The sequence below is a fragment of the Oryx dammah genome, unplaced genomic scaffold (assembly GCF_014754425.2).
Source record: "Oryx dammah isolate SB20612 unplaced genomic scaffold, SCBI_Odam_1.1 HiC_scaffold_29, whole genome shotgun sequence".
NCBI lineage: Eukaryota > Metazoa > Chordata > Mammalia > Artiodactyla > Bovidae > Oryx > Oryx dammah.
Window position 1 is genome coordinate 66,809,394 of NW_024070213.1, and position 27,310 is coordinate 66,836,703.

The 27,310-nt window shown below is 45.3% G+C and overlaps 1 protein-coding gene across 2 annotated transcripts in view; it reads right to left on the bottom strand.

Annotated features, from left to right (window-relative positions):
* PPM1H (protein phosphatase, Mg2+/Mn2+ dependent 1H) overlaps positions 1 to 27,310 on the bottom strand; it is a 294,933-nt gene that overhangs the window by 84,748 nt on the left and 182,875 nt on the right. For both annotated transcript variants that reach the window (XR_005719694.1, XM_040233134.1), the window contains exon 5: positions 10,161 to 10,245. Coding sequence is in view for 1 of the 2 variants with exons in the window: in XM_040233134.1 (XP_040089068.1) it covers positions 10,161 to 10,245 (85 nt within the window). In the remaining variant the exon portion in view is untranslated. The remainder of the gene's footprint in view (positions 1 to 10,160; positions 10,246 to 27,310) is intronic.

A 27,310-nucleotide genomic window follows, 5' to 3' on the forward strand; every position in this document is an offset into this window, starting at 1 on the left:
GTCCGTCCACGTTGCTGCAAATAGCATTACTTCATTCTTTTTAATGACTAATATTCCATTGTGTGTGTGTGTGTATGTACATATATATACACACACATACATCACATCTTTATCCATTCATGTCAGTGGACATTTAGGTTGCCTCCACATCTTGCTACTAAAATAATGCTGCTATGAACACTAGGGCGCATGTATCTTTTTGAATTAGAGCTTTTGTCTTTTCCAGATATTTTCCCAGGAGTGGGGTTGCTGGATCATATGATAACTCTATTTTTAGTTTTTTAAGGAACCTCCACACTGTTCTCCATAATGGCTGCATGAATTTACACTCCCACCAACAGTGTGGAAGGGTCCCCCTTTCTCCACACCCTCTCCAGCATTTATTATTCGGAGATGTTTTAATGAGAGTCATTCTCACTGGAATAAGGTGATACCTCATTGTAGTTTTGATTTGCATTTCCCTGATGATGAGTGATGCTGAGCATTTTTTCCTGTGCCTGTTGGCCATCTGCAGGCCTTCTTTGAGAAAAATGTCTGTTTAGGTCTTCTGCCCTTTTCTTGATTGGGTTGTTTCGTTTTGTTGATACTGAGCTGTGTAAGCTGTTTGCATATTTTAGAAATTAAGTCCTTGTTAGTCCTATCATTTGCCAATATTTTCTTTCATCCTGTAGGTTGTCTTTTCATTTTGTTTATGGTTTCCTTTGCTGTGAAAAAGCTTTTAAGTTTAATTAGGTCTCATTTGTTTATTTTTGCTTTTGTTTCCACTACTCTAGCAGATAGATTTGAAAAAATACCACTGCAATTTATGTCAGTGTTCTGCCTATGCTTTCCTCTGGCAGAAAAGTATCTGAAGAGCTAGTAAGGTAAGAGCTTTGGGGCAAGTGCAGCAGAAGCAGACGCAAGGAGGTGGGAAGCAGCAGGGGCTCCTGGAGCCGCTCTTAGGGGAGAACAGTGTGGGACAGACAGCAGGCAGAAGTGTGGCTTCCGGGAAAACCTGTCCTGCTGCTTGGCCGTGAGCTCTTGCAGGAGGTCCCCTTCTGCAAAGGGTGATACACACTTGTTGTCCGACTCTGTGGGACCCCATGGACTGCAGCACACCAGGCTTCCCTGTCCTTCACCGTCTCCCAGAGCTTGCTCAAACTCATGTCAATCCTGTCGGTGATGCTATCCCACCACCTCATCCTCTGTCGCCCCCTTCTCCCCTTGCCCTCAATCTTTCCCAGCATCAGAGTAAATGAATCCAAAGCACTTAAAAAAACCCAACTTTTCAAAGAAATATACAAATGGTACGGTGCTCTGATCATGTGCGTACAGGTGGGTGAATTTTCACAAATTGAATGCACCGCACGGCTGGCATCCAGATTAAGCAGCTGAAAGTTCACCAGCACGCTAATGTCAGGACCCCATTCAAATCCTGCTGCTTCTCCCAAGGGGAGCACTAGCTCCAGACTCTCCAGCTGTGTTTGCCTGTTTCTATCCGTCCTATGGAATCTTATAGGTTGGAAGTTGAGTCTGCAAAGATTTATCCATGTTGCTGCATGTAGTTATAGCTTGTTCATTCCATCCCGTGACTGTGCAAAGTTTATTTATCCATTCTACTCTCCATGGGCATCTGGAGAGTTTCCAACTTGGGCTCTTACAAACAGTGCTGCTATGCACAGTCTCATCTTTTGGTGTAAACAGTGGTACACACTTTGTTAGGTACACAACAAGGGATGGAATTGCTGGGCCAAATCCTTTTTCAAAGGAGTTGTTCCAACTTCCACTCCCATCAGCAGAATATGGAACGTATAAACACTCATGTGTGAAATGAGAAGGCGCATTCCAGGATAGGAATGTAAACTCCTCTAACTAGAAAAACACCATATGAATTAACTTCTTAAATATTCTAGACCCTTCAGTATGTGAAAGCAAGTTATCAACATGAGGATTTTCAGTGTTCAACATAAATCTTCTTAAAAAATTGAATAATATCTCCTCTTTCTAGCTCTTAGAGGGAAAACGCCTGTCATATTACACAAGAGAAGCATTGGAAGCCTTTAAATATCAGGATAATTTATCCATATAGGAAGTGTAGGTCACAAATGAAATGAATAATGTCAGCCAAGGGACTTCCCCGGTGGTCCAGGGGCTAGGAATCTGCCTTGCAGTGTGGGGGACACAGGTTTAATACCCAGTTGGGGAACTAAGAACACACATGCCATGAGGCAACCAAGACTTGATACAGCCAAATAAATAAGTAGATTTTTAAAAATTAAAAAATGATGCTGGCCAAGCCTAGGTGATCACTAACAGTCACACAAATGGTCAAAGGAGGTGACCATTCCAGAGCCAAGGCTGCCTACCTGATGTACAATGCAGGAGAAGAATATTCTACCTCGGTTTAAAAAAAAATGAAGGAAAAATGTGAAATGACTGAGACCTAAGTATGTATGGATTGGAGTCTTTCACAAAGAATTCTGTCTTGTCCTTAAAATCTCAAAGTAGCAAAAACCAAGCTTGTACATATAACCTATTACAGAACTGGATATTAAGTAAAATTCTATCTGGTTTATGTGGATGTCAAGGAAGGTTCACATTTAAATCTTGACATGGGACTACACTCATCAGGCAGAGAGAAGTAGCATTCCCCCAAATCAACTTTAAAATTGTAAAACTGAGATCTTATGATAAAAGAGCCACATGGAAACTGGAATACAAATAGAGATATTAAACAAAATTGCCTAGGTTTGTCAACTCCACAACAGTTTAAAGTATAGAATAAGGGATAAAAGTGCTCATTTACATAAAACATATAAGGTTTCCATATTCATATGCCTACTGCTTTTTATTCCCAAGTAAAATTCTGTGGAAAGGCACTCATTTGTAGAGTGAACAACTCATGTCAACAAAAAAGAAAAGGAAAATGAAGTCGTTCAGTTGTGTCCAACTCTTTGTGACCCCATGGGCTGTAGCCTACCAGGCTCCTCCGTCCATGGGACTTTCCAGGCAAGAGTGCTGGAGTGGGGTGCCATTGCCTTCTCCAGGGGATCTTCCTGACCCAGGGATCAAACGAGCCTCCTGCATTGCCGGCAGACGCTTTACCATCTGAACCACCAGGGAGGCCAATTCCCTTCCCTTTGCATAAGCAAATGGAATTGAGAAATTATAAAAGACCACAGTAGTCCCAATGGCAGGGGGGCCATGAAAAAGTTCTTTATATAGTTATATTTAAAAACTAAGAAATTTTATTTTGTCTCTGATCTAGGTCCTCCTGAAAGCACTACAAATATTAACTCATTAATCCTCACCCCTATCCTGTGAGGGTCCTGCAATTGTCCTATTTCACAAATAAAGCAACTGAAGCACAGAACACATTTTATAGACAATTAAGGTTTTGCCCTAATAAACCTCACTGAATCCTATCTACCTTTCTCAAAGCATATTTAACTTTAATGTACTTGAAGAATATATGACATTATCTTGCTTCCTTACACTAAGATCAATTTTTAAGGATCTCACAGGCAGATAGCTCTGGCTTTCAGGGACCAACTGTTTCTTATCCATATGCTTTTATTGTAGTAAAAGTCACAACATATAAAACACACTATTTTAACCATATTTAACTATACAGTTCAGTGGCATTAAGTACATTCACATTATGGTGCAAGTCTCAACATCTCCCATCTCCCCAAATTTTCACCTTCCCCAAACTGAAACTCTGTCCCTATTAAACACTAATCCTCCATTCCCCTCCCCTCCCCGGCATCTACCAACGTACATTCTGACACTGTGAACTTGACTATCCTACATACCTTGTATAAGTGGAATCAAACAGTGTTGTCTGAACCTAATATATATTGGAATCATGTGCCCAAGTTTTTATTCAGAATATTGCAGGGGACAAGGACTAAAGAGGCTAAAGATTATGTATATGTAGTTAAGATGGATTTTTTTGTTAAAGAAGAAAATGTAGGAACTCATTCTCATGATGATTTTGCTCCAGTGTGTGGGATTCATTTTCTTAGATCTGCATAGTAGATTCAGAATGCCTCCACGCCAAGTCTCTGACCTGTCCTAACCTGGAAAAAATCAGACGTCAATTTATATTAATTAAAAAAATCTGGCTCTAGAAGTGGTGAGCTTCAATTATCAGAATCAATGTCTTCAGAGTCTTCCCTGAAGCCAGGCTGCGCTCCAAGGGCAGCCGAATATAAATTCTGCCTTTGCAGCCCTGAGCCGTGTGAGTTTCACGCTCTAAAATTCTGGCTTCTTCATGATGCCTATGTGATCAATGGAACCTATAGTAAATATGAAAAATGTCAACCACTTTAGCCTGCCATTGTTTTTTTTTTTTTAAATTCAAGATTTTGAAACATAATGTAGTTTTGCAAAAGGGGGGCTAGATGGGGCGAGAGAAGTGGTTGGAGTGCGTCTGACCCTGACTCAGACATCAGGCAAAGCAAAGTGGAGGTAAGTTCTCTTGCTGTGACTGAAGCCAGGCTCTCAGCTTTATACCTTGCTCTCATGGTTAATGGGGCTTCCCAGATGGCTCAATGATAAAGACTCTGCCCACCAATGCAGGAGATGCGGATTTGATCCCTGGATCAGGAAGATCCCCTGGAGAAGGCAATGGAAACCCACTCCAGTATTCTTGCCTGGGAAATTCCACAGACAGAGGAGCCTGGTGGGCTGCAGTCCATAGGGTCACAAAGAGTCGGACACGACTGAGCACACATGAACTCAAGGTTAAGGGCCACGTGGAGGTGGTGGGACAGCTATTTTCACTCACTAGTGTGCTTGACCTTTCCAGTTATAGCCTCTTGTCTTAAAAGCAGGCACAAGCTTAAGCAATATACTTCTTGAGTGTGAAAAATCCCAGAGAACCAAGAGGCACAGTGCTGTCCCCTTGAAACCTTTCCCAGTTCAGTACTAGGGAAAATGGCAGAAAAATCAAATCAGACTCGGTGTAGACAGCTGGGGGCAGGTCCAAGGACACCATCAGAAATCACCTCAGATAATGTTGCACTTGTGTGCATCCAATGTGCATCTGAAACCCACTTTCATCTCCTTTGCACATTGCCCTTGATGATAAACAGCTGCCGACTCGGATTATCTACAAGGACAGACGTACATTATTGGGAGGTCTGATGATACCAGCGCATCTTAATGTAATCACATCAGCGCTTATAAACACGTCTCGGCAGAATGGAGGGGAAGCCGTTACTCTCACACCTCAGGGCTGTAGAGGTCCCCCGGGGAGGGAGATCTGTTTCTGGCTGTCACCTGAAGCAAGAGTGGGGCGATTTCCTGGAGACTACAGCATCAGAGGAGTGGACTCTGCTGAGAAATGCCCATAAACCAGACTGCTTTCCCTCCGATGTGGGTCCTGACTCCACCAGAACTGTCCAGCTTGGTGAACCCCGTAAAATATTTTATTTCAATCACCCTGGAAACATTTAAAAAAATGAAAAAAAGCCCAGCGAGAAAAGAGCAAGGCTTATTTGTGACTATGATCATCAGCTCTCCCCAGCTGCTGGGGGGCAGAAGTGCATGGCCCCTGACCCCTCCCTCGCACACCTGCTACATTCCATGTGAACACGTCAAACCCACAAGCCTGCCTGATTAATCACCCAGCCCAAGAATCTACGGAATAAAGTTCATGTTACCCGGAGAGCTATATGAAGGGCCCTCTGAGGTCAGGATGCAAGACCAAACAAAATTAACGTGCCTGTCACATCCATCATTTTGTAATCTGCTTCCAGTTCCACAACCCCTGAACGTCTGGACTGTGCATACCAAGAACATTTCTGTTCGGCGTGGATAAAAACAGTTCATGCACAAAGGGCTCTAACTCTCCCCACCCCCAAGAAAATCATTAACCAGTTCTGCAAGTCAAACAGCCCTGGGACTGCAGTCATCTGCTCAAACCAAATCTCAAGGGACCTAGAAGTTTTCGAGATTCTCTCATAAATGTTTCTTTAGACATAATGACAATAAAATTTGATTTGACCTAAGAATAAGGAATACATTGTTAACTTTCCGGCAACATACTAACTTGTTCAGATCATGTAAAGGATATAAAGCTCTCACTGCACAAAACTGTTTTACAATTAGTTCAAGCAAACTGATGTTCCCCCAAATAAACTGGCAGGATTAGATTGTAACCTGAAATTATAACGTATATACTGCATTTTATACTATCATGAGATGACTTTTAAAATCATTCTCTACATTTGTTTTCTTTGTGGCCATGCTGGGTCTTTGTCGCCTCGTGGGCATTTCTCCAGTTGTGGGGAGCCGGGACCCCTCTCCAGCTGCTGTGCTACTCCCGAGTGTCGGGCTTCTCATTGTGGTGGCTTCCCTCATTGCGGAGCATGGGCTGCAGGGTGCGGGGGCTTCTGTAGCTGTGGCGAGTGGGCTCAGTAGTTGGGGCTCCCGGGCTCTAGAGCGCAGGCTCAATAGTTGTGGTGCACGGGCTTAGCTGTTCCATAGCACGTGGGATCTTCCCAGATCAGGGGTCAAACCCGGGCCTCCTGCACTGGCAGGCGAGTTCTTCACCACTCAGCCAACAGGGAAGGCCCTTGAGATGACTTTTTATTGTGATCTCAGGACATGGGATGGATATTTCAAGGGAAGTATGCCTACACATTTCACTCAGGAGAAAGGGAGACTCAGAGACATTGTGTGAGAAACCCAAGGTCACACAGCACTTGTCCGGGCTGGGCTGAGAGAAGTCCACATCTCACTTGTGTTTTCCTCTCACAACTGATATTATTTTCAAGATTTTATGCTATAAACCTCGCAATTCTCTAAAATATGTTAAAGATTTGACCACAAGTTTATTTTACGCTACTAGCCCCCTAGTTCTCTCAAATACTTCACCACAAAGATTTGCATCACAGATCATGTGAATATTATTCATGGATTTGTTCATTTCAAAGCATACATTCCTAGACTCCTGACAGAATAGGAAGTTGGACAACCAGGATATTTTATGTTTTGGTCATTTACACTCCCATTGTCTGGGAAGACAAGTTTTAGGTATAATTTCCATGTAGAGAAGCCTGTATGGTTTAGCAGCTAGGATGAAAAAGAATGGAGACAGTGCTCTCACCCTTAGAAATTCAGATATTAGACTCAGTTTTGTGGGCTAAGAGTGTCCACTGATTATGCAAGAGTGACACCCAATTACACATTAATTTTGGTAAGATTAGGAGTGATTCTTAAATAAAAATAAAGGGGCAGTATCACTGTGGTTTACAGGCCAGTAGAATCTGAAGTGACTAGACTTTGATTCATCCAACAGTAAGCAAATGAGAACCATGTGCCACGAAAAATTCTGCATTTATTATTTCATTTCATCCTCACACCCGCCTTCTGGCATTCTCTGTGCCCATTCCTGACAATGAAACTGGGGACCAGTGAAGGACATTCTAGAAATCATAGACACAGTCATGTGACAAGGCTGAGCTCTGAAGTCACACACATCTTACTCCAACTGTCCCAAAGTAGACCAGTGACACTGGAATCCCACTCTGAACAAGGTCAGCACTCTCCTCCCTCCAGAGAAGTTAATGTTTTAAGCTCTTGGTACCATTTTTTGCCATGCAAAAAAATGTGAAAGTATGTCAAAATACAAAAGTGAATCTGCTCTTACTCATCGCCTTCAGCAGGAAAACAGGAAATGGTTTTTACTAAGAAGCACGGAGGTGGTGAGGACAGGGTGGGCCTGAGGCTTGGTGGGGCAAGGGGGGAACAAAGGCATACTGCCTGCTGTGAGGGGTTTGGGGGGAAGGTGGGGAGGTGCGTGGTGCTTGGATAATGATCCAGACATCAATATGAACGCGTCAGTCAACAAATCCTGATCAATATCAGCTCTGTGCTAGGTAACAACAAGGTAAGATGCCTAAGGTAAGGGGCCTGCCTTCCAAAGGCTCAGTCTGGAAGAGGGGAGACAGAATACGGAATAAGCAATAAAATACCACACATTGACAGCTATACTACGGGCTTCCACGCAGCGCGAGGCACACAATGGGGACTGGCCCCCCGATATGGGGAGGTGACACGTCCTGGAGGAAGTGACATTTCTTCTGGGGTCTCAAAAAATAAGGAGGAGTTTTCCTGGCAAAGAAGAAGGGAAGGGCTATCCAGGCAGAGCTTATTTCCAAAGGCACAGAGGTCGGAGAGATCACGGTGTGTCTTAGAAATGGAAGATGGTTCTCCATGGCCCCAGCCCACAACACACCCTGTCAAGAGGTGGGGGCAATGGCGAGATGATGCCGGAGAGGTGGGCGGGAAGCCCGATTTTGAGTCTGCTGTTTGTACACTGTGAGGAGCCAAAGGGTTTCAGGGAAAGAAGTGTGAAGTATGAAGATCATGTTGGAGGCTTTGTGGAAGATGGGCTGGAGAGATCCAGGCAAGTGGCAGGGAGGCCGGCTGTTGTGAACTCTACTCGGAAGGACCCGTGCAGCAATAGAGCCACCCAGCTGGTAAGTGAGGATGGGGCCAGGGTGAGATCCCGCTGTTGGTCCCTTCTCCCTGCCAAGACAGACAGACAGACCAAGTGAAGCGCTCTAACATCTGGGCTGCCCAGAAAGATTGGCACCCCATTCCAATACTCTTATCTGGAAACTCCCATGGACAGAGGAGCCTGGTAGGCTGCAGCCCAGGGGGTCGCGAAGAGTTGGACATGACTGAGCAACTTCACTTTCACTTTGCACTTTCATGCATTGGAGAAGGAAATGGCAACCCACTCCAGTGTTCTCGCCTGGAGAATCCCAGGGACAGGGGAGCCTGGTGGGCTGCTGTCTATGGGGTTGCACAGAGTCGGACACGACTGAAGTGACTTAGCAGCAGCAGCAGCAAACAGCAACAGATGGGTTCAAAAATAATAGTAAAAGAATGAAGAAAAGCTTTTACTTCGGGTTTAGATTCCTACTGTCTTGTGGACCAGGTTAAGCACCCAAATCAACACAGCTCAGCTATTGAGGAAAACCAACACAACACAGTCATGGGAACTGAGGGAATCGGGCTTCTTGGGCTTCCCTGGTGACTCTGATGGTAAAGAATCTGCCTGCAATGCAGGAGACCCAGGTTCAATCCTTGAACCAGGAGGATGCCCTGGAGATGGGAATGGCAACCCACTCCAGTATTCTTGCCTGGAGAATTCCATGAACAGAGGAGCCTGGAAGGCTACAGTCCATAGGGTTGCAAAGAGTCGAGCATGACTGAGCGATTCTCATTTTCACACAGTTTCTTGCTAAACCAACCAAAGTCATCAAGTCCTGACTATCCCCATGTGCCAGAATTAAGAGACACAAACGAGTTCCTTTCAGAGTAGGTTGCATCAATTCTTTTCTAAGAGCAGAAGGTCACTACCTTAGCCTTTTATCTAAAAAGAAAGCCAATTGGCAAGAAAATATATCATCCACAGACTATATTTGCAGCTGGTTCCCAAGATGCCCACTGCAAAGCAGTCCTGGATCATGACCATCATCATGAGACTGAGATCATAAGCCTAATGCCCTATGGCTGGGATATCAGGGCAGGACATTTACTCTGTTTTCCAGAAAACTCAGATCTTGAATGAAGCAAAAATTCTCAAGATCTGAAAAACCAAACGGCCCTCCTAAAGCCCGCTCATAATTTTACTCCAAAGACTGGGATCTATGTGGAGAATCTGTTTTCAGGTTAGACACAGATTTTCGGACACCTGCATTTCTCCTTTAGGGCCCCTGAGACTTTGTATCGGAGCATGAAGTCATGGGGTGTCATCAGGTTTCTGGGGCTGCCTCCTCCTCACATGAGATTAATACTCATCTGTACCCTTTGAGTTAAAGTGGGTGGCAAGCCGGGGGACAAGGTATCGCATTCTTTAATACCATGCTTCATATCGTATGTACCAAATCATTAAAAGAAACAGAGCATGCTGTGTCTTTGATTGGTCACAGATGGGAGAAAACCAGCCACCATAATAAATTCACAGAAGTGGAGTGTGTCGTCACACACGGAAGCGGGATGTGTGATCCAGGAGGTGTGTGGGGGGTGGGGGAGTTAATGCCATATGCCATTTTACTGCTGTGGGTCTGCTCCCATGTCAATAGCAATGTGTTCCTCCAAAACAGCTCCGATGGCATCACCGATGCCACGGCGCTCTGCCAGACCCACGTGGCACTTACCAGGTACTGCAGTCGCTGGCGCTCAGTCTCAGGGGTGAACTCCGAAGACATGGGGATGATTTCTCCATTTCTGATGATTATGGCCCTGAAAGGGTGAAAAGGCATGTCAGCAGCCAATCTCATAAGCACTGCGATTTTGTGATGACGCCACAGCTTGGTTCAGAATACACATGAAACTCTCAGGGGACCTTTGTTCCTCCAACTTGCACAGCAAAGCTCAGTGTAACCAACTCTGGAGCCCTCACCCTACTGTAGGTATCTCTAAGAGCACGACGTCCTCTTTTTCTGCTAGTTTAATGCCCAGCACCAAGCATACCATTTGGCACATGACAGACGCTCAGTGGATCAATGGATGGGTCAATGGATGATGCACAGAGGCTCACTCTGGGCTAGTGCCCTCCAAGAGGACGTCCTGTGATCCTTAAAATGTGTGCCTTAATCTGAGCAGTCCAAGATGGCAGCAACCAGCCCCATGTGGGTACTGAGCATTAGAATCATGGCCAGTGCAAGCTGAGGGGCTTCCCAGGTGGTGCTAGTGGTAAAGAGCCCATCTCCCAGTGCAGGAAACATAAGAAATGTGGGTTTGGCCCCTGGGTCAGGAAGATCGCCTGGAGGAAAGCATGGCAACCCACTCCAGTATTCTTGCCTGGAGAATCCCCATGGACAGAGGAGCCTGGCGGGCTATAGTCCATAGAACTGCAAAGAGTTGGACATGACTGAAGCAACTTAGCATGCACGCACTCAGTGCAAACTGAGAAGCTGAATAGTTCATTTTATTTCACTATAATTAATTTAGCTCTAAGTTAAGCAGTCACAAGTGGGCTAGTGCTTGAAGTAGTCGACAGGGCAGTTCCAAGTGTTCGTTACTCAAAGTATCTGTGGGCCAGCAGCACGGGCCTCATCTGGGAGCTAGTCAGAAATGCAGACTCTCAGGTTCTCCGCAGACTTCCTATACTGGAATCTGCATTGTCATAAGATTCCCAGGGGATTTGGAGGCACATTAAAATCTGAGAGCAGCTGACCTAGACCCCTGAGTTTCTAGGGTAACATCTTGGGTCCAGGGAAAACCATTGTCATCTCAAAGTTTAGGAAATTCACAAACTCCCAAAAATGTGCCCAAGAGCTACTGCTGACTCCAGGACTTTTGAGAGAACAGAGCTCCCCAAAGCCAACATCTAAAGGAGAGGATACAGGATCGATCAATAGCAACTTTCCCTAAGCCTCTTCCCGTGGAGCCTCCTGTGCTCAGGCCTTGTTCTGCAGTAGTCCCTGCAGCGCTGTGGTGGAAGGCTGCCATTTCTACAACAAACACAAGTGGCTGGGGGAACTGCATTCTATTTGAACCCCAAAGCTCCCCAGTATCAGGGAGCTAGAGACCTGCGGGCCCAACGTACCTCTCTGTGAAAACCCACAGGCATGGGGAATGCCATCAATGAGCTCAGCTCTAGGTGGATGCCTCGTTGACACGGGGAGGTTGCATTCTTTGTGCCAACAAGCCCCTGGCACCCCTCACTCCCGCTGCAGAGGCAGGCTGTCCCTGACTTGGAAACAATCCCTATTAAGGGCTGCAGCTGCCAGACCCCTCCCCCTCCCTCTCACCACCTGTGCCCAGTTGCTGCTGTCATAGAAACTGGAGGAGGGGGGCAGGCAAAGGAGGAGGTGACACCAAAAATCTTGGGGGTGTTAGAGAATTTAGGGATCCAGGAGGAAAATGGTGGAAGCGGCAAGGAAATGGAGAAGTTTGGGGAGACTGACCCTGGGGAGAGGATGCCTCGTGCTGAAATACACACCTCATTTCTTTTATTATGCTGCCAAAAAATAGGACAAATTAAAGATTCCTTGCTGTAAACCCAGAGTCACTTGTAAAAGGCAATCACCTCCCCCTACGCCAAGAAAGGTGATACCAACCATTCACAAATCAGTGTGAGTTAATTGAAATTGTCTTTGTCCTACTTAACAGCTGAGAATAACTGTAATGAGAGAGGAGTTTTACTTGGAGAACTTGAAATAAGGGGTCAGGAATGTCAAGGTTAGGGGCTAATCGTATTTTTTTCTTATTGTGGTGAAAGTCACATAATATAAAACATACGATTTTAACTATTTCACTGTACAGTTCAGAGGCACTAAGTACATTCACATTATTGCGCAACTCTCAACCTCATCCATCTCCTGAATTTTTCACCTTTCTAAACTGAAACTCTGCCTCATTAAACACTAACTCCCCACTGCCCCTTCCCACTCGCTTCCACCCCGCCCATTCCCGTGGCATCTACCAATGTATTTTTTGACTTTGAATTTCATCTCATATAAGTGAAATCAAACAGTATTTGTCTGTACCTAATGTATATGCAGGTCAGGAACCAACAGTTAGAACTGGACATGGAACAACAGACTGGTTCCAAATAGGAAAAGGAGTATGTCAAGGCTGTATATTGTCACCCTGCTTATTTAACTTATATGCAGAGTACATCATGAGAAATGCTGGGCTGGAAGAAGCACAAGCTGGAATCAAGATTGCCGGGAGAAATATCAATCACCTCAGATATGCAGATGACACCACCCTTATGGCAGAAAGTGAAGAGGAACTAAAAAGCCTCTTGAAGAAAGTGAAAAAGGAGAATGAAAAAGTTGGCTTAGAGCTCAACATTCAGAAAACGAAGCTCATGGCATTTGGTCCCATCACTTCATGGCAAATAGATGGGGAAACAGTGGAAACAGTGTCAGACTTTATTTTGGGGGGGGCTCCAAAATCACTGCAGATGGTGACTGCAGCCATGAAATTAAGACGCTTACTCCTTGGAAGAAAAGTTATGACCAACCTAGATAGCATATTCAAAAGCAGAGACATTACTTTGCCAACAAAGGTCCATCAAGTCAAAGCTATGGTTTTTCCAGTGGTCATGTATGGATGTGAGAGTTGGACTGTGAAGAAAGCTGAGCACCAAAGAATTGATGCTTTTGAACTGTGGTGTTGGAGAAGACTCTTGAGAGTCCCTTGGACTGCAAGGAGATCCAACCAGTCCATTCTGAAGGAGATCAGCCCTGGGATTTCTTTGGAAGGAATGATGCTAAAGTTGAAATTCCAGTCCTTTGGCCACCTCATGCGAGGAGCTGACTCATTGGAAAAAACTTTGATGCTGGGAGGGATTGGGGCCAGGAGGAGAAGGGGACGACAGAGGATGAGATAGCTGGATAGCATAATCGACTCGATGGACATGAGTCTGAGTGAACTCCAGGAGTTGGTGATGGACAGAGAGGCCTGGCGTGGTGCAATTCAGGGAGGCCTAACATGTCACAAAGAGTGGGACACGCCTGAGCGACTGAACCGAACTGAACTGAACGTATATTGGAATGCATTTTTAAGGTTAATATATGTGCTATAAACAGACTGTACCTCCTTCTTTTCCCCGTCCTATTCAGAAGGTTCTCATTAGTTGTCTATTTTATACATAGTAGTGTATATATGTCAGTCTCCTAGCTTCCCATTTCATCTCACCCTCCCCCTGCCCCCGCTGCTGTCCATTCTTTTGTTCTCTACATCTGTCTCTCTATTTCTGGTTTGCAAATAGCTTCATCTGTACATGGCAAAGTACGTCGCAAAGAGGAAAATAAATATTGTACATTGCACACATGTGGAATCTAGGAAAGCAGTACAAGGCCTAATCTTAAAGTAGCAAGAAGGGCTCTGAGAACATGTGGGACTAGAGCAAAAGGCATTCTGCAGCAAATTCCCACAGCAATCTTCTGTTTCCAAGTTTTTCCTGGGAGCTAGTCTTAACCCTTTTCTTTCCCTTTTCCTACATAGCCCCTGAATTCCAGCTTCCAGGCTCAGACTGGACAGGTGGATAGCCAGGAGAGAAGTAAAAGACAATGAGGAAAAGGAGGAAGGCAGAGAAAGTGGAGGCTGGGGTGTCATTCAGTGTGGCCTGTGGGGAGGAGCCAGCAAACGTTCAACCAGACGTGGAAGAGCGTCCTCCAGGACCTAAGTGTCAGGACGTCAGGGGCCCGCTCCGTTTGGTTCTATTATATTCCAAATGCTTGACATCGTGCCTGTCACCTAGCAGGAGCCCCATGAATATTAATTGAATATAAGAACAGATGAGAGATGAATGGATAAAGAAGGTGTGGTGCATATACACAGTGGACTATTACTCAGCCGCAGAAAGGGATGAAGTTGGGTCACCTGTAGAGATGTGTGTGGACCCAGAGTATTTCGTACAGAGTGATGTATGTCAAAAAGAGAAAAAAAAACAAATATCATTTAATGGCTAGATGGCATCACCAACTCGATGGACATGAGTTTGGGTGAACTCTGGGAGTTGATGGATGGGGAAGCCTGGCGTGCTACAATTCATGGGGTCGCAAAGAGTCAGACACGACTGAGCAACTGAACTGAACTGAACTGAATGCATATATGTGGAATCTAGAAAACGGTAGAGATGAACATATTTGCAGGGCAGGAACAGAGACAGAGACACAGAGAACAGATGTGTGGACATGGGGAAAGGGGAAGGGGGTGGATTGGGAGACTGGGTTTGACACACAGACACTGCCATGTATAAGAGACAGCTGGCAGGAACCTGCTATATAGCACAGGCAGCTCAGCTGAGTGTTCTGTGATGACCTAGGGGAGTGGGGCCCAGGGAATCAAGATTGCCGGGAGAAATATCAATAACCTCAGATAGGCAGATGACACCACCCTTATGGCAGAAAGAGAAGAGGAACTAAAGAGTCTCTTGATAAAAGTGAAAGAAGAGCGTGAAAAAGCTGGCTTAAAACTCAACATTCAAAAAATGATCATGGAATCCAGTCACATCACTTCATGGCAAATAGATGGGAAAACAATGGAAACAGTGACAAACTTTATTTTGGGGGGCTCCAAAATCACTGCAGATGGTGACTGCAGCCATGAAATGAAAAGACTCTTGCTCCTTGGAAGAAAAGCTATGACAAACAGTGTATTAAAAAGCAGAGACGTTACTTGGCCAACAAAAGTCCGTCTGATGAAAGCTAAGGTCTTTCCAGTAGTCATGTATGGATGTGAGAGCTGGACCATAAAGAAAGCTGAGTGCTGAAGAATTGATGCTTTTGAACTGTGGTGTTGGAGAAGACTCTTGAGAGTCCCTTGGACTGCAAGGAGATCCAGCCAGTCCATCCTAATGGAAATCAGTTCTGAATATTCATTGGACGGACTGATGTTGAAGCTGACACTCCAATACTTTGGCCCCCTGATGTGAAGAACTGACTCATTAGAAAAGACCCTGATGCTGAGAATAATTGAAGGCAGGAGGAGAAGGGGACAACAGAGGATAAGATGGTTGGATGGCATCACCGACTCGATGGACATGAGTTTGAGCAAACTCAGGGGGATAGTGAAGGACAGGGAAGCCTGGCGTGCTGCAGTCCATGGGGGTCGCAAAGAGTCGGAACCGCTGAATGACCGGACAACCACGACAGAGGGGAGTGGGGTGGGGGAGTAGGAGTGAGGTCCAAGAGAGCAGAGAGGTGTGTATACTTAGAGCGGATCCACTTCGTTGTGCAGCAGATACTAGACAACACTGTAGAGCAACTAAACTCCAATTAGAAAAAACAGAAAAGAAAACAATGGATGAGAGAACTTAGGAGGAGCTTTGCCTTGACTCTGAGGGAGGAAGAGAACAGAACTAGGAGGCAGCAGATGTTTGCTTACACAAGGAGAGTGGGGTGGAAGTCACAGCACTGAGAGGGAGCTCCACTTGGACACCTGCTCCCTCTGCCACCTTTCCTTCTCCTCCTGCTGATTAGGTGAGTCCACCCATCACTCCCAACCCCGGGGCCTGCCTTACATCAGTTACTCCCTCTGTGTTCCCAGCCTCTCCCTCTATTGGCTCTCTGTTCACGGTTCAAAACCATGCTCAAAACACTTTGTGATTAAAATCGAACAAAATTGAAACCAAAACCAAACAAATATTACTCTCCTCCTGTGAAACCCACTTCCAGGCTCTTCTTCCTTTCTTGGGAAACCAAGGTTTACACCTTGTTTGTTTTTTATTTTCCTTTAATATCTTCTTTAATAAGACATTACAGCACACAACTGAGCCCCTAGTGTGTCAGTTAAACATGGAGATGGAGATCCATGCAAAGGAGAAGGGAAACAAATGTCATCTTAACCCCATTCCTTCGACAACTAATGGAAATACAGAAAACGAAAGGAGCAATTCTGTGTATTTTATCAAGTCTTTGAAGACTCCGTAACAGTTTTATAATGAACTTTGCAGTGATCTATTAAAGAATCTTCAAATTAAATAATGAGGATGTTTAAAAATTGTAATCTACAGGAGATTTAAGACAAACACACAAAAAATGACACACAGAATCTACATTCAAGGTCTCTCCGTTCACATCTCCCACTGATCCCTTGAAAACAGGTGAACGCATGCCTTGCCCCTCTCTATACCTGACTACCCTCATGAGTCTCCAAGTAGCCTCCTTGCTGCTGCACTCCCTGGGCATGACCTCATTCCCCTCTTTCCAGGCACTGGCGGGTCCCTCCTGACCCTGACTTCCGGACTCTCCTCCCCTGGTTGCCCTCTGGCCTCCCAGAATACTCCCCTCTCAGACTCCTCCCTACCTCCTGCGTGGCTGTGAACTGTTACTCTGTCTTTCTGCCTCTGCCTGGGCACTCACTTCCCACCTTCTTAACCCCCAAGCTTTGGTTTAGAGGCCTCTCCTCCGAGTTCCATTAGCCTGGTGCTCCTTCCAATACATAACACATTCTGTTTTGTTATTCCTTCCTTAACTGTCTACCTCCTGAGCCAGCACATAAGCTCCTAAGGCAAGAACCATGTCTGTGCTGCTCACACGACGGCCCCAGTACTGCGCACAGAGCCAGGCAGTCACAAGCAGTACTGGCTACAGAATTTCCAAGGTCCTGGGCCAAATAAAAATGCAGCTGCTGCTAAGCCGCTTCAGTCATGTCCGACTGTGTGACCCCATAGACGGCAGCCCACCAGGCTCCTCCGTCCCTGGTTATCTCCAGGCAAGAACACTGGAGTGGGTTGCCACTTCCTTCTCCAATGCATGGAAGTGAAAAGTAAAAGTGAAGGCGCTCAGTCGTGTCCTACTCTTTGTGACCCCATTGACTGCAACGTGCCGGGCTTCCCTATCACTAACTCCCAGAGCTTGCTCAAACTCATGTCAAAAAAATAACACATAGTTATTTAAAAATTTAGATTATTTTTTCATGTTGAATAATGAGAATTTAAAGACTGTGACAATAGGGCATGAAGCCAAATATGGGGGCTCTTCTGCGTGTGGGGTCCTGTGACTACATAGGTCACGTGCCCAAGAAGCTGACCCTGACTGGGTGCCCTTTACTGAGTGAATCATTAGCTTTAACAACGATATATGCCGATGACTCCAAATATCCTTTCCAGCCCACACATCTCTGCCGTGCTCCAGCCTAAACAGCTCCTGCTGGCAAACATCCATTCAGGTACTCACTGGTGTCTCAGACTCAGCATGTTTCAGACGTGATGATCCCCCCCACAGCACACCCCCAAAATCGTCCTTCCAGTATTCCCAGATTCAGGGAACAGCAACCCTTTCCACCGAGGGGCTCATTGCTGAAGCCGTCTTAGCCTTCGAACTCTTCTCACCCTGCATATCTAGACAGGCAGCGATCCTGTAGCGCCCAACCCCTCAACAGCAGGCAGAGCTGCCCCCTGCCTTGGTTTCTTCTGTTACTGTCTGGGTTCAGGCCCCATCGGAGCTTGCCTGCCTGACTCAGGAGCTCTCAGTCCTGCCCTCCTCTGAACCCTGCTCCCGAGGGTCACCAAGATCATTTTAAAGCATCACATCCCAACCGCTACCGCAAGCCCCTGGGTGCCTTCCCAGCATTTCCCAACTCTTTCATTATCTGGGTTTTGCCCCTGTTTCTGGTTTCAGCCTCACACTTGCTATTCCTTTCCCACTCCGTCTCCCTTCACCTGGCCAACCGAGTCCTCTCTGAGACCCAGCCTAGCAGCATGTCCTCCCAGCCTACTTCCATTGCCTTTTTGTGACCCCATGGTGTCATGTACCTGGTATAGCCCTTACCTGGATGACCTCTGTGACTGTCCCTAACTACCTGAGGGCATCTTCTGGGCAGACCCTAAGCCCTGGTCTCTGAAGATCCAGCACTCAGAGCCTGGTCTGTGACAGACATGCAATAACTATTTGCTGGAGGGATAAGCGACTAAATAGATATGAGTGAGCTGGACTTGGATGGATCAACAGATGTGTCCAGAAGTGACAGCCTCAAATAAGACTTTTCTTAATAATTATGACTTGTAATTGCCTAATTGTCTATGGTCTGAGTCCTCAAAAATCAATAAGCCTTCCCACTGGTTTTACAAAAAGACAGTGGACCTAAAAGGATGCTGTTCTGGCTGAAGCACCACTGAAAAGTGACTCAAAAGATAAGGAGAAAATAAACAGGGCCCCTGCTCTTAGTGGGGAGAAGGCAATGGCACCCCACTCCAGTACTCTTGCCTGGAAAATCCCATGGATGCAGGAGCCTGGTAGGCTGCAGTCCATGGAGTTGCGAAGAGTCGGACACAACTGAGCAACTTCACTTTCACTTTTCACTTTCGTGCATTGGAGAAGGAAATGGCAACCCATTCCAGTGTTCTTGCCTGGAGAATCCCAGGGACGCAGGAGCCTGGTGGGCTGCCATCTCTGGGGTCACACAGAGTTGGGCACGACTGAAGCGGCTTAGCAGCAGCAGCAGCAGCGGCAGAGCTTAGTGGGCAGAGGAGGCAGAATGCAGCCACCGCTAGGCTTACTCTGTGTCTTCATTTCAAATTCATACACGATGAGGTATCAGCATCCAACTCCAATGTTCGTTGGTGAGGTAATCCTACCTAATTATGCTCATAAGTAGATCATTGTATCTAAATCCATCTCTGTACAGAGCATTCTTCACTTTTGTGTGAACTATCAAGTTCTTCCTTCATGAGACATCCACGGATTAAAGAATGACAGCGTGTCTGATAGCCAAACTCTCCAGTCCCCACATCACAATGCTCTTATGTGATTCCTGGCTTCCTTTTGACCTCTCTTTCATGCCTCTGATCTTGGGATCAATTTGTCAGAGAGCAGGTTTCCAATCTGGAGCAGGGTAGTGAGAGGGAAGAAGTTTCAAAGGGAACAGAGTGCATGTGAAGGCTGCCAAAGCCTGTCCTAAACAAACAACAGAGACAAGCCTTTAAAGCTGCATTCTCTCATCATAGGATCCTACAGACTTCATAGCTTCTACTTCATTATTTTACAAAATGTTTTTACTCAAGGGGAGAAAATAATCTATAGCAGCAATGAGTGCCAAGGAGAGTTAGGCATATGCCCTGACCTCTCTTCTGGGGCCTGAGGTCTAGACCTGTGGATGACTGTGGTCAGGATGACATTTCCTTCACCCACTCAGTGTTTGGTGACAGACCAGGTGAGGAAGTCACCAGGGGTTGGGTGATTTAGTCAATTGGCAACCACTTGCCAGCTGGCATCCCATACCATACAGAGGGCACGGTTCCTAAGCATATTCTGCAAAGTTAAGGCTAGCCTTTCATTTACAGAGATTAACTGAAATATACATGCTTTAATTTCTTATCCAGTAAAATAGATGGGGCAGTGTTTGTAACATGGTGAATGATAAGGTTTAATGTGTTTTTGTGACTTAATTGCAAGGATGGGAGAAAAGAAGGTAAAGCAAAGACATTGATAGTTAACTGTGCTCCCCAATACCATATTAGCCACATAAGGGAACATGGGCAATTTATTCCTAACTGATGAGAAATGTGAGTTCAGAGAATAAGTCCTAGAAATTTCTGCTACTTGTATCCTCTGGTGTCACAATTTGGAGTAGAAAAGATTTACTTTTTTCCCCCAAGCTGGTCAAAATGTAAACTGGTCAAGAGAAAAATAAAGGGCCAAACAGGCTGCTCATTTCAGATATTCTCTCAATTTTACACTTTCTCTTAAGGAGATCACACTAACTCCCATTAAACCCCATCTCAGAGCAGGAGGGATACTCTCTAAAGGCATCTGAGAAACATGCAAAAGGAAAAAAGAATAAAAGTGGCAATTAAGCAACTGACAGAAGGGAAAATGCAAATATTCAGTAAACAGAGAAAAAGAAGCTCTACCTCATGGGTCCAGGAAAGGGCAAATTAGAGCAAAGGAATATAATCTTTTACATCAGATTGCAAACATTTATTGAAAAAATTAACAACACATAATAGCTCTCACAGGGTGAGGGGAAAAATCATTCTCATAACTAAAGAGAACATGAATTATACATTTTAAACATCTTCAAACTGTAACTGGGACTTCCCTGGTGATCCAGTGGTTGAGAATCTGCCTGCAGATACAGGGGACCCAGGTTCAATCCCTGGTCTGGAAAGATCCTACATGCTGTGGGGCAACTAAGCTTCCACACCGTAGCTACTGAGCCCTTGAGCTACAACTAGTGAGCCCCTGTGCCCTAGAGCCCGTGGTCCGCAACAAGAGAAGCCGTCTCTGCGAGCAACCTGCACACCACAACGAAGAATAGCCCCCACTTGTGACAACTAGAGAAAGCCCAAGTGCAGCAACAAAGACCCAGCACAGCCAACACTAAATAAAAATTTAAAAAACTATAACTACAAAAAAAAGGTTCAGCTGTCCTACTGTGGGGAATATATCCTAAAGAAATAAAAGGGTCAGTTCAAGTCAACAATTCATCTTTGACATCACTTGTGCAAAGACTGGAAACACTCTGAATGTCTGTCAAGAGGGGAACTGTTGAATGGATCGGTATGTAATCAGTATGATAGTATACAGTCACTTAAAAAAAAGTCTGTTCTCTGACCTGGCGGTATCAAGAGGTATTTATTAAGGAAGAAAAGGACTTTTCAGAGTAATATGTGGAATAATCCCATTTTTATAAAAACAGAAACTATATATAGATCCTCCCTATGTGTGCCAGCTGCTTCAGTCGTGTCCAACTCTGTGACCTCATGGACTGTAGCCGCCCAGGCTCCTCTGTCCACGGGATGCTCCAGGCGAGAATACTGGAGTGGGCTGCCATGCCCTCCGCCAGGGGATATCTTCCTGACCCAGGGATCGAAACTGCGTCTCCTGCATTGCAGGCGGATTCTTTCACCACTGAGCCACGGGGGAAGTACACGAGGCACCTAGTTCCAGGCCAAAATCCTCTGTGTGCTCCTGCAGGCTCTGCTGAGCAGACCTGTGGGGAAGCTGCCCTCCTCACCCCTGGTGCCCGGCCAGGCTCTGCAGGCAGCTGCAGGCCAGGGCTCCCTCCCGTCTCCCTCCCTTTTACACATTTACACACTTTCCTGCCTTCCCAGCCTAGGCATGTCCACCAGGAGTCTTGGCTCAGACACTCTTCTCTCCTCCCAGTACTTTTCCACTCCTTCCCCTCTCCATCACCTACCTGCCACCCCCACCCCCACCCCCTGGTCCAGAGGCACGGCTTTTCAGATTCCTTCTGCCCTGCTGTGTTTGCTGTCCATCATTGCCTGACCCTGACTGGGGCCCTTGTGGGGAAAAAGAACACTTTGCTTTCCTCTTCGCCTCTTGGCTGCACTATCACCATGAGTGAATACATCTTCGCTGTTTCTAACTGGCCACGTGGCTGTCTGATGACATAAATTATCTTTGAATGAGTAGGGGGAAAGGTATGGAAGTAGGAAAGTTAATTTTCCTTTAGACACCTTTGTATCATCTGACTCACAGGAATCATGTTACATTCCTTCCACACATTTTGAAGAGGAATTTATTTGCCCAGATCTGGCTGTGTATTCACAAAAGAATATTCACCAAGGATCCTCCTGACTGCTGACTCATCTTTGTTACACTACCAGTCTTCATGAACCCTGTGTGACCTGAGCATTGAGCGTCCAAAGAATTCTTCCTGGGACCCAAGCATCTCTCGGAGCTCAGTCGTGACTACAAAAGACTCCTGTAACTGCATCAGGAGCTGCTGAGAATCCAGTGACAGAATTCTGTTATAAAAAATGAGAACTGGTGAAGGCCGAAAATGGTTGTACCTTTCCCCATCGTTTGTTATAAGAGACCCACAGAAGTAGGTTCAGAACTGCCGAACATGCTCCCAAATGAAGATGACGGAAAGACATTCTGAGTGAGAAATGAACAGAGGGAGCTGAAGGATTCGTTAGCCCTTCTCTGGATGGCTGGATCGCATTCCTTTTAGTCATATAGAAGGGTTTGGACAGTAGCAATCTTCCTTCTCCTCCCAAAGCCTGGGCATTCTGGACTAGTCTAATACACTCATTTCTCTGAGGACCTATGAACTTGAAACTGTATCTCTTAGGCACTGACTGTATACATCCCTGTAGAAATGTATATTGTTATTTTTCAGCAGTGACTGACACATTTTCAATGTGTTAAATCAGTGACACTTGGATAAAGTGAAAACAAAACATCCCCCTCTGCTTCCAACTCAATGACTCTATCTGTTGCCTGCGGGCTGCCCACCACCACACAACTGCTAGAGTTCAGGCTGAGGCAGCCACCCAGGGGTCTAGATGTGGTTGAGGGACAGGAGAGGAATTTCTTATAGATCACTGCTAGGAGTCAGTGGAGTAGGCAGGAGCAAACAGCCAGTTACACTTTCCACTGCTCAGAAGACATCTTCCTCCTTCCAGGGCAAGCAGCACTCAACATATACTGGTGAGGGTTGTGGACAAAGTGCTGTAGTTTATGCCCATAGCTACACTCTGGATCTTTCTCACTGTGTGGCTCAGATTGTAAAGAATCTGCCTGCAATGTAGGAGACCCAGGTTCAATCTCTGGGTTCGGAAGATCCCCTGGAGAAAGGAATGGCAACCCACTCCAGTATTCTTGCCTGGAGAATCCCATGGACAGAGGAGCCTGGTGGGCCACACTCCATGAGGTCACAAAGAGTCGGACATGACTGAGCGACTAAGTACACAGCCTCTGGAGCTTTCTCACTAGGTAGAACACCCTCATGGAGAGTTTCAGAAAGTGCCCCCTCGCTCTACGATGCTATTGGGTTTGAACAGCAGAGGCTCATGCACACACCTGCCTTTCCAGCCTTTCGTTCACTGAAATGAGATGATGTTGCCTTGGTACCCGACACAGCTCTTACACCATTAGTTACAGCTATCCAGAAAGCTTCAGAGTCAAGTCAAGGAGCAACACACTGAAGTTTTAGGAGGAAGAGGAAGTCTGGAGAATGACAGAGGGCAAACGCAGGAGAACTCCAGCTGGCACTTCCTTCCTGTGAGCCTCAGGAAGCCTAAAAGCCCCTGCTCTGCTCGATGCACTTCAGAGCAACACCTTTCAGCCCTCTGGCCTCCTCAAGGCAAAATCTTTGGCCTTAAGACCAAAAACATCCTAAAATTCACAATCAAATGATTTTGCAAATAGGTGCTATGTAAATATGGTACAAGGATAATAATGATACTATAGCTTTTCAGCTTCAATAGAAGGTTTTGTTCAAGTGGCACAAAGACTGGGGGAAAATGAACATATTTATGTATCCCAGGTGGCGCTGGTGGTAAAAAGCCAGCCTAGTTGCCTGCCAATGCAGGAGACATGGAGATGAGAGTTTGATCCCTGAGTCAGGAAGATGCCCTAGAGGAGGAAATGGCAACCCAGTCCAGTATTCTTGCCTGGAGAATCCCATGGACAAAGGAACCTGGTGGGCTATAGTACATGGGGTCGCAAAAAGAGTCAGACACGACTGAAGTGACTTAGGATGGATGTATCCCTTATATATTGATATAGAGGTTTATAGTTATAGATGTAGATTATATATAATATATATTTATCTATAAAAATCTTCATATATAAATCTCCATTTATAAATATATACACATTTATATATATATATATATGAAAATCTCCTAGCTTAATAATCATAGAATCTCTCGATGGAGCTGAAATAGCAAAGAAATCCAAAATCGCCAGGCTACTAGACTTGAGAAGCATTTAATGGTGTCTGGAAGTCCAGTCTCCACAGAGGAAAATGTTAAGGAAGATAAAAGTCAGGGCTCAAGCTCCTTCCTGAAGGCAGAATCCAAACCAAGTAGCTTCACTTTGTGAAACACATTGGTTTCTTCTCTCTGCAGCACAGAAACTGCTTGCCTGCAAAGTGCTCTCAGACTCTTTGAAAGAGTCCAGGAAATGTACCCATGTGAGAGATGGACCATAAGAAAGCTGAGCGCTGAAGAATTAGTGCTTTTGAACTGTGGTGCTGGAGAAGATTCTTGAGAGCCCCTTGGACTGCAAGACCAAACCAGTCAATCCTAAAGGAAATCAACCCTGAATATTCATGGGAAGAACTGAAGCTGAAGCTCCAATACTTTGGCTACCTGATGCGAAAAAATGACTCATTGGAAAAGACCCTGATGCTGGGAAAGATTGAAGACAGGAGGAGAAGGGGGCGACAGAGGACAAGATGGTTGGATGGCATCTCCGACTCAATAGACAGGAGTTTGAGCAAACTCCGGGAGATGGTGAAGGACAGGGAAGCCTGGCATGCTGCAGTCCATGGACTTGCAAAGAGTCAGGCAGGACTTAGCAACCAAACAACCAGCATGAGGGAGCACAGAATTTCATTCCCATCTTGAGTAATGAGGTACCCACCAACCCTGCAGCATAGAACCTGGCCACATGTGTAGAAAAGTGTGCCTAAGTGTACACACACACACACACGCAGGAAACACTCTTCTGGCTTACTGTCAGTTCTGCAGTCTAATGAGGGAGGTTGTAAAGGGACAGACAGCACTACTTGGGGCGACAGCTGGCATCAGGGCCTCTCCCAGCTCAGACTCGGAGGGATACCTGTCCGTAGGCACGATCACAGGTTTGGAGGTGGTGTGGTGGCGGCGAGGGCACTCGCTTGGGAACTGGACTTTGTAGGTGCCAGCCTCACCTTAGGTTAATTGCCAGCTCTCAGCCTTGGTGTCCTTGGCAATAAAAAAGGGTAAAGACCACATCATTTCTCAGGCACCTCCCAGGTCTACATTTAAGTGATTCTGAAAGGAAGCCTGACATCCGTAGAGTGGAGAAATATGGATAAACTACTAGAGCTACTACTTCCCTTTTCAGGAGGTGGTAATCCTCAGAATTTAAATTCTGATAAATACGAACCAATATAGAAAGTGCCAGAATGAGAGAAGTCACCCTGAGCGCTTCTTTAAAATCATAAAGGACAAGGAGCCCATTACCGAGCAAGCCCCCCAATGTGATTCACTGCTGCCACTATGCCCTCGGAATGCAGAGCTGCAAACAAGCGGCATCTCTGACGCTGTTAAGAGTATTCATGGGATGCCCTGATTCTATTACACACTTTTTCAACTGAAAGTGATTCGAAACGCAACATTAAACTGCACATTTCCAGAATGGAGGAGAAAATCTGCTACAAGGTGACAAAGAGAAACCATTTGAAAAACCTGTTTTGACAGCGTATATCAATTCCAAAGTACAGGGAGGAGGCATCCATTTTGTCAAAAAGCATCAGACCTTGTGAATTCTCTTTGGGTGTAGCAGGAGCATCTGCCTCCTTCAAAAGTAACAGAAATGTGTCCATGGAAAAAGCAGGGCAGCTGATGGAAGAAGCCGGGCTTGCCACCACCAGAGGACAGCCAGGCTGGTGATGCTAATTAAAGGTGTCAAAAAATAGCTGAAGGGAAAAAAATAATCTCACGAGCCTGGAATTAGTGTTGGTGTGTTTTTAGTCATTCCATTTCCAGAATGGATACTAAAGAAAAAAGTTTACAAATACGATGATTCATCTAACAGGACCTCAAATACGAAAGCGTCCCAACAGAAATATTCACTGAAAAATGGTCAGGAAAAAAAAAAAATTCTGATCTTTAAGTAGCAGCAAAAATAAATGACCACTCGCAGAGCAGGGACTGAGTCAGACGTTCCTGTTTTCCTCGCAAGCAGCCCAGTCTGTGTTTATACCACCCAGAATAATTTCTCAATGTCATAATTCAGCCACTTTCTACAAACATCCTACTATGCCAGCAAAATTCATGAAACCAAGTGAACCAGCATGATATTTTCCACACCAGGTAAAAAGCCTTACAGTCATGAAAGAAAACTTTTTGAGGAGCTTATTTTTTAAAAAATGATAAGGGGCCCAGATATATATTAATAGTGGGGTTGGTATTTTTTTTTTTAATATTCCATGTTCCATAAAATTCACTCTTGTAAAGCGGGCAATTCAGTTGATTTTAGTATATTCACAACGTTGTCTAACCACCAGCACTATCTAATTCCAAAACATTTCCATCATCTCAAAAGAACACACCCCATACTCATTAACAGTCATCCCCATTTCCCCCTCTTCCCCACTAACCCTTGGCAAACATCAATCTGTTTTCTGCCTCTCTAGATTTGCCTATTTTGGATATATCACATAAATGAGATCATATAATACATGGCCTTTTGTGTCTTATTTCTTTCACTTAAAATGTTTTCAAGGTTCACTGCATTATAGCAGATGTCAGTACTTCATTTCTTTCTATGGCTGAATGAGTATTTCACTGTATGGATACACTCTTTTATTCATCCATTCATTAGTCGATGGACATTTGGATTATTCCTACTCTTTGGGTATTGTGAATAATGCTGTTATGAACATCCATCTACAAATATGTGTGTGGCTGTATGTTCTCAGGTCTTGGTTATATGCCTAGGAGTGGAATTGCTGGGTTATGAAGGAACTCTGTGTTTAACGTTTTGAGGAATTGCCAATGGGTTTTCGAAAGTGGCAGCACCACTTTGCATTCCTAGATGGTGGGTTTTGAAACTTTCCCTTAAAGGACTGCAGAGTTCAAACTAATTTCTGAAAATCCCACAGTGGATTCTAATTTTGCACAGTTTCAAAAGCACTTGGCTGGCAAAGTTTTGCCTGCATGCTTTGATCTCAGTGCACATATTGAACACTTAGTGGTTCCTTTTCCATTTGTGTCAGAGGGTGCATATTCTGTTCTTCTCAAGCACAGGATCCCTATCTATAATCCACAGCACTACACAGTTCCCCAGCATAAATGCATACAATCACTTCTCAAGCTCCCAAATGAGCACATTTTTTCTCCCTCTAGCAAGTAGCCAGTCTGGGTGAGACCATCAGAAGC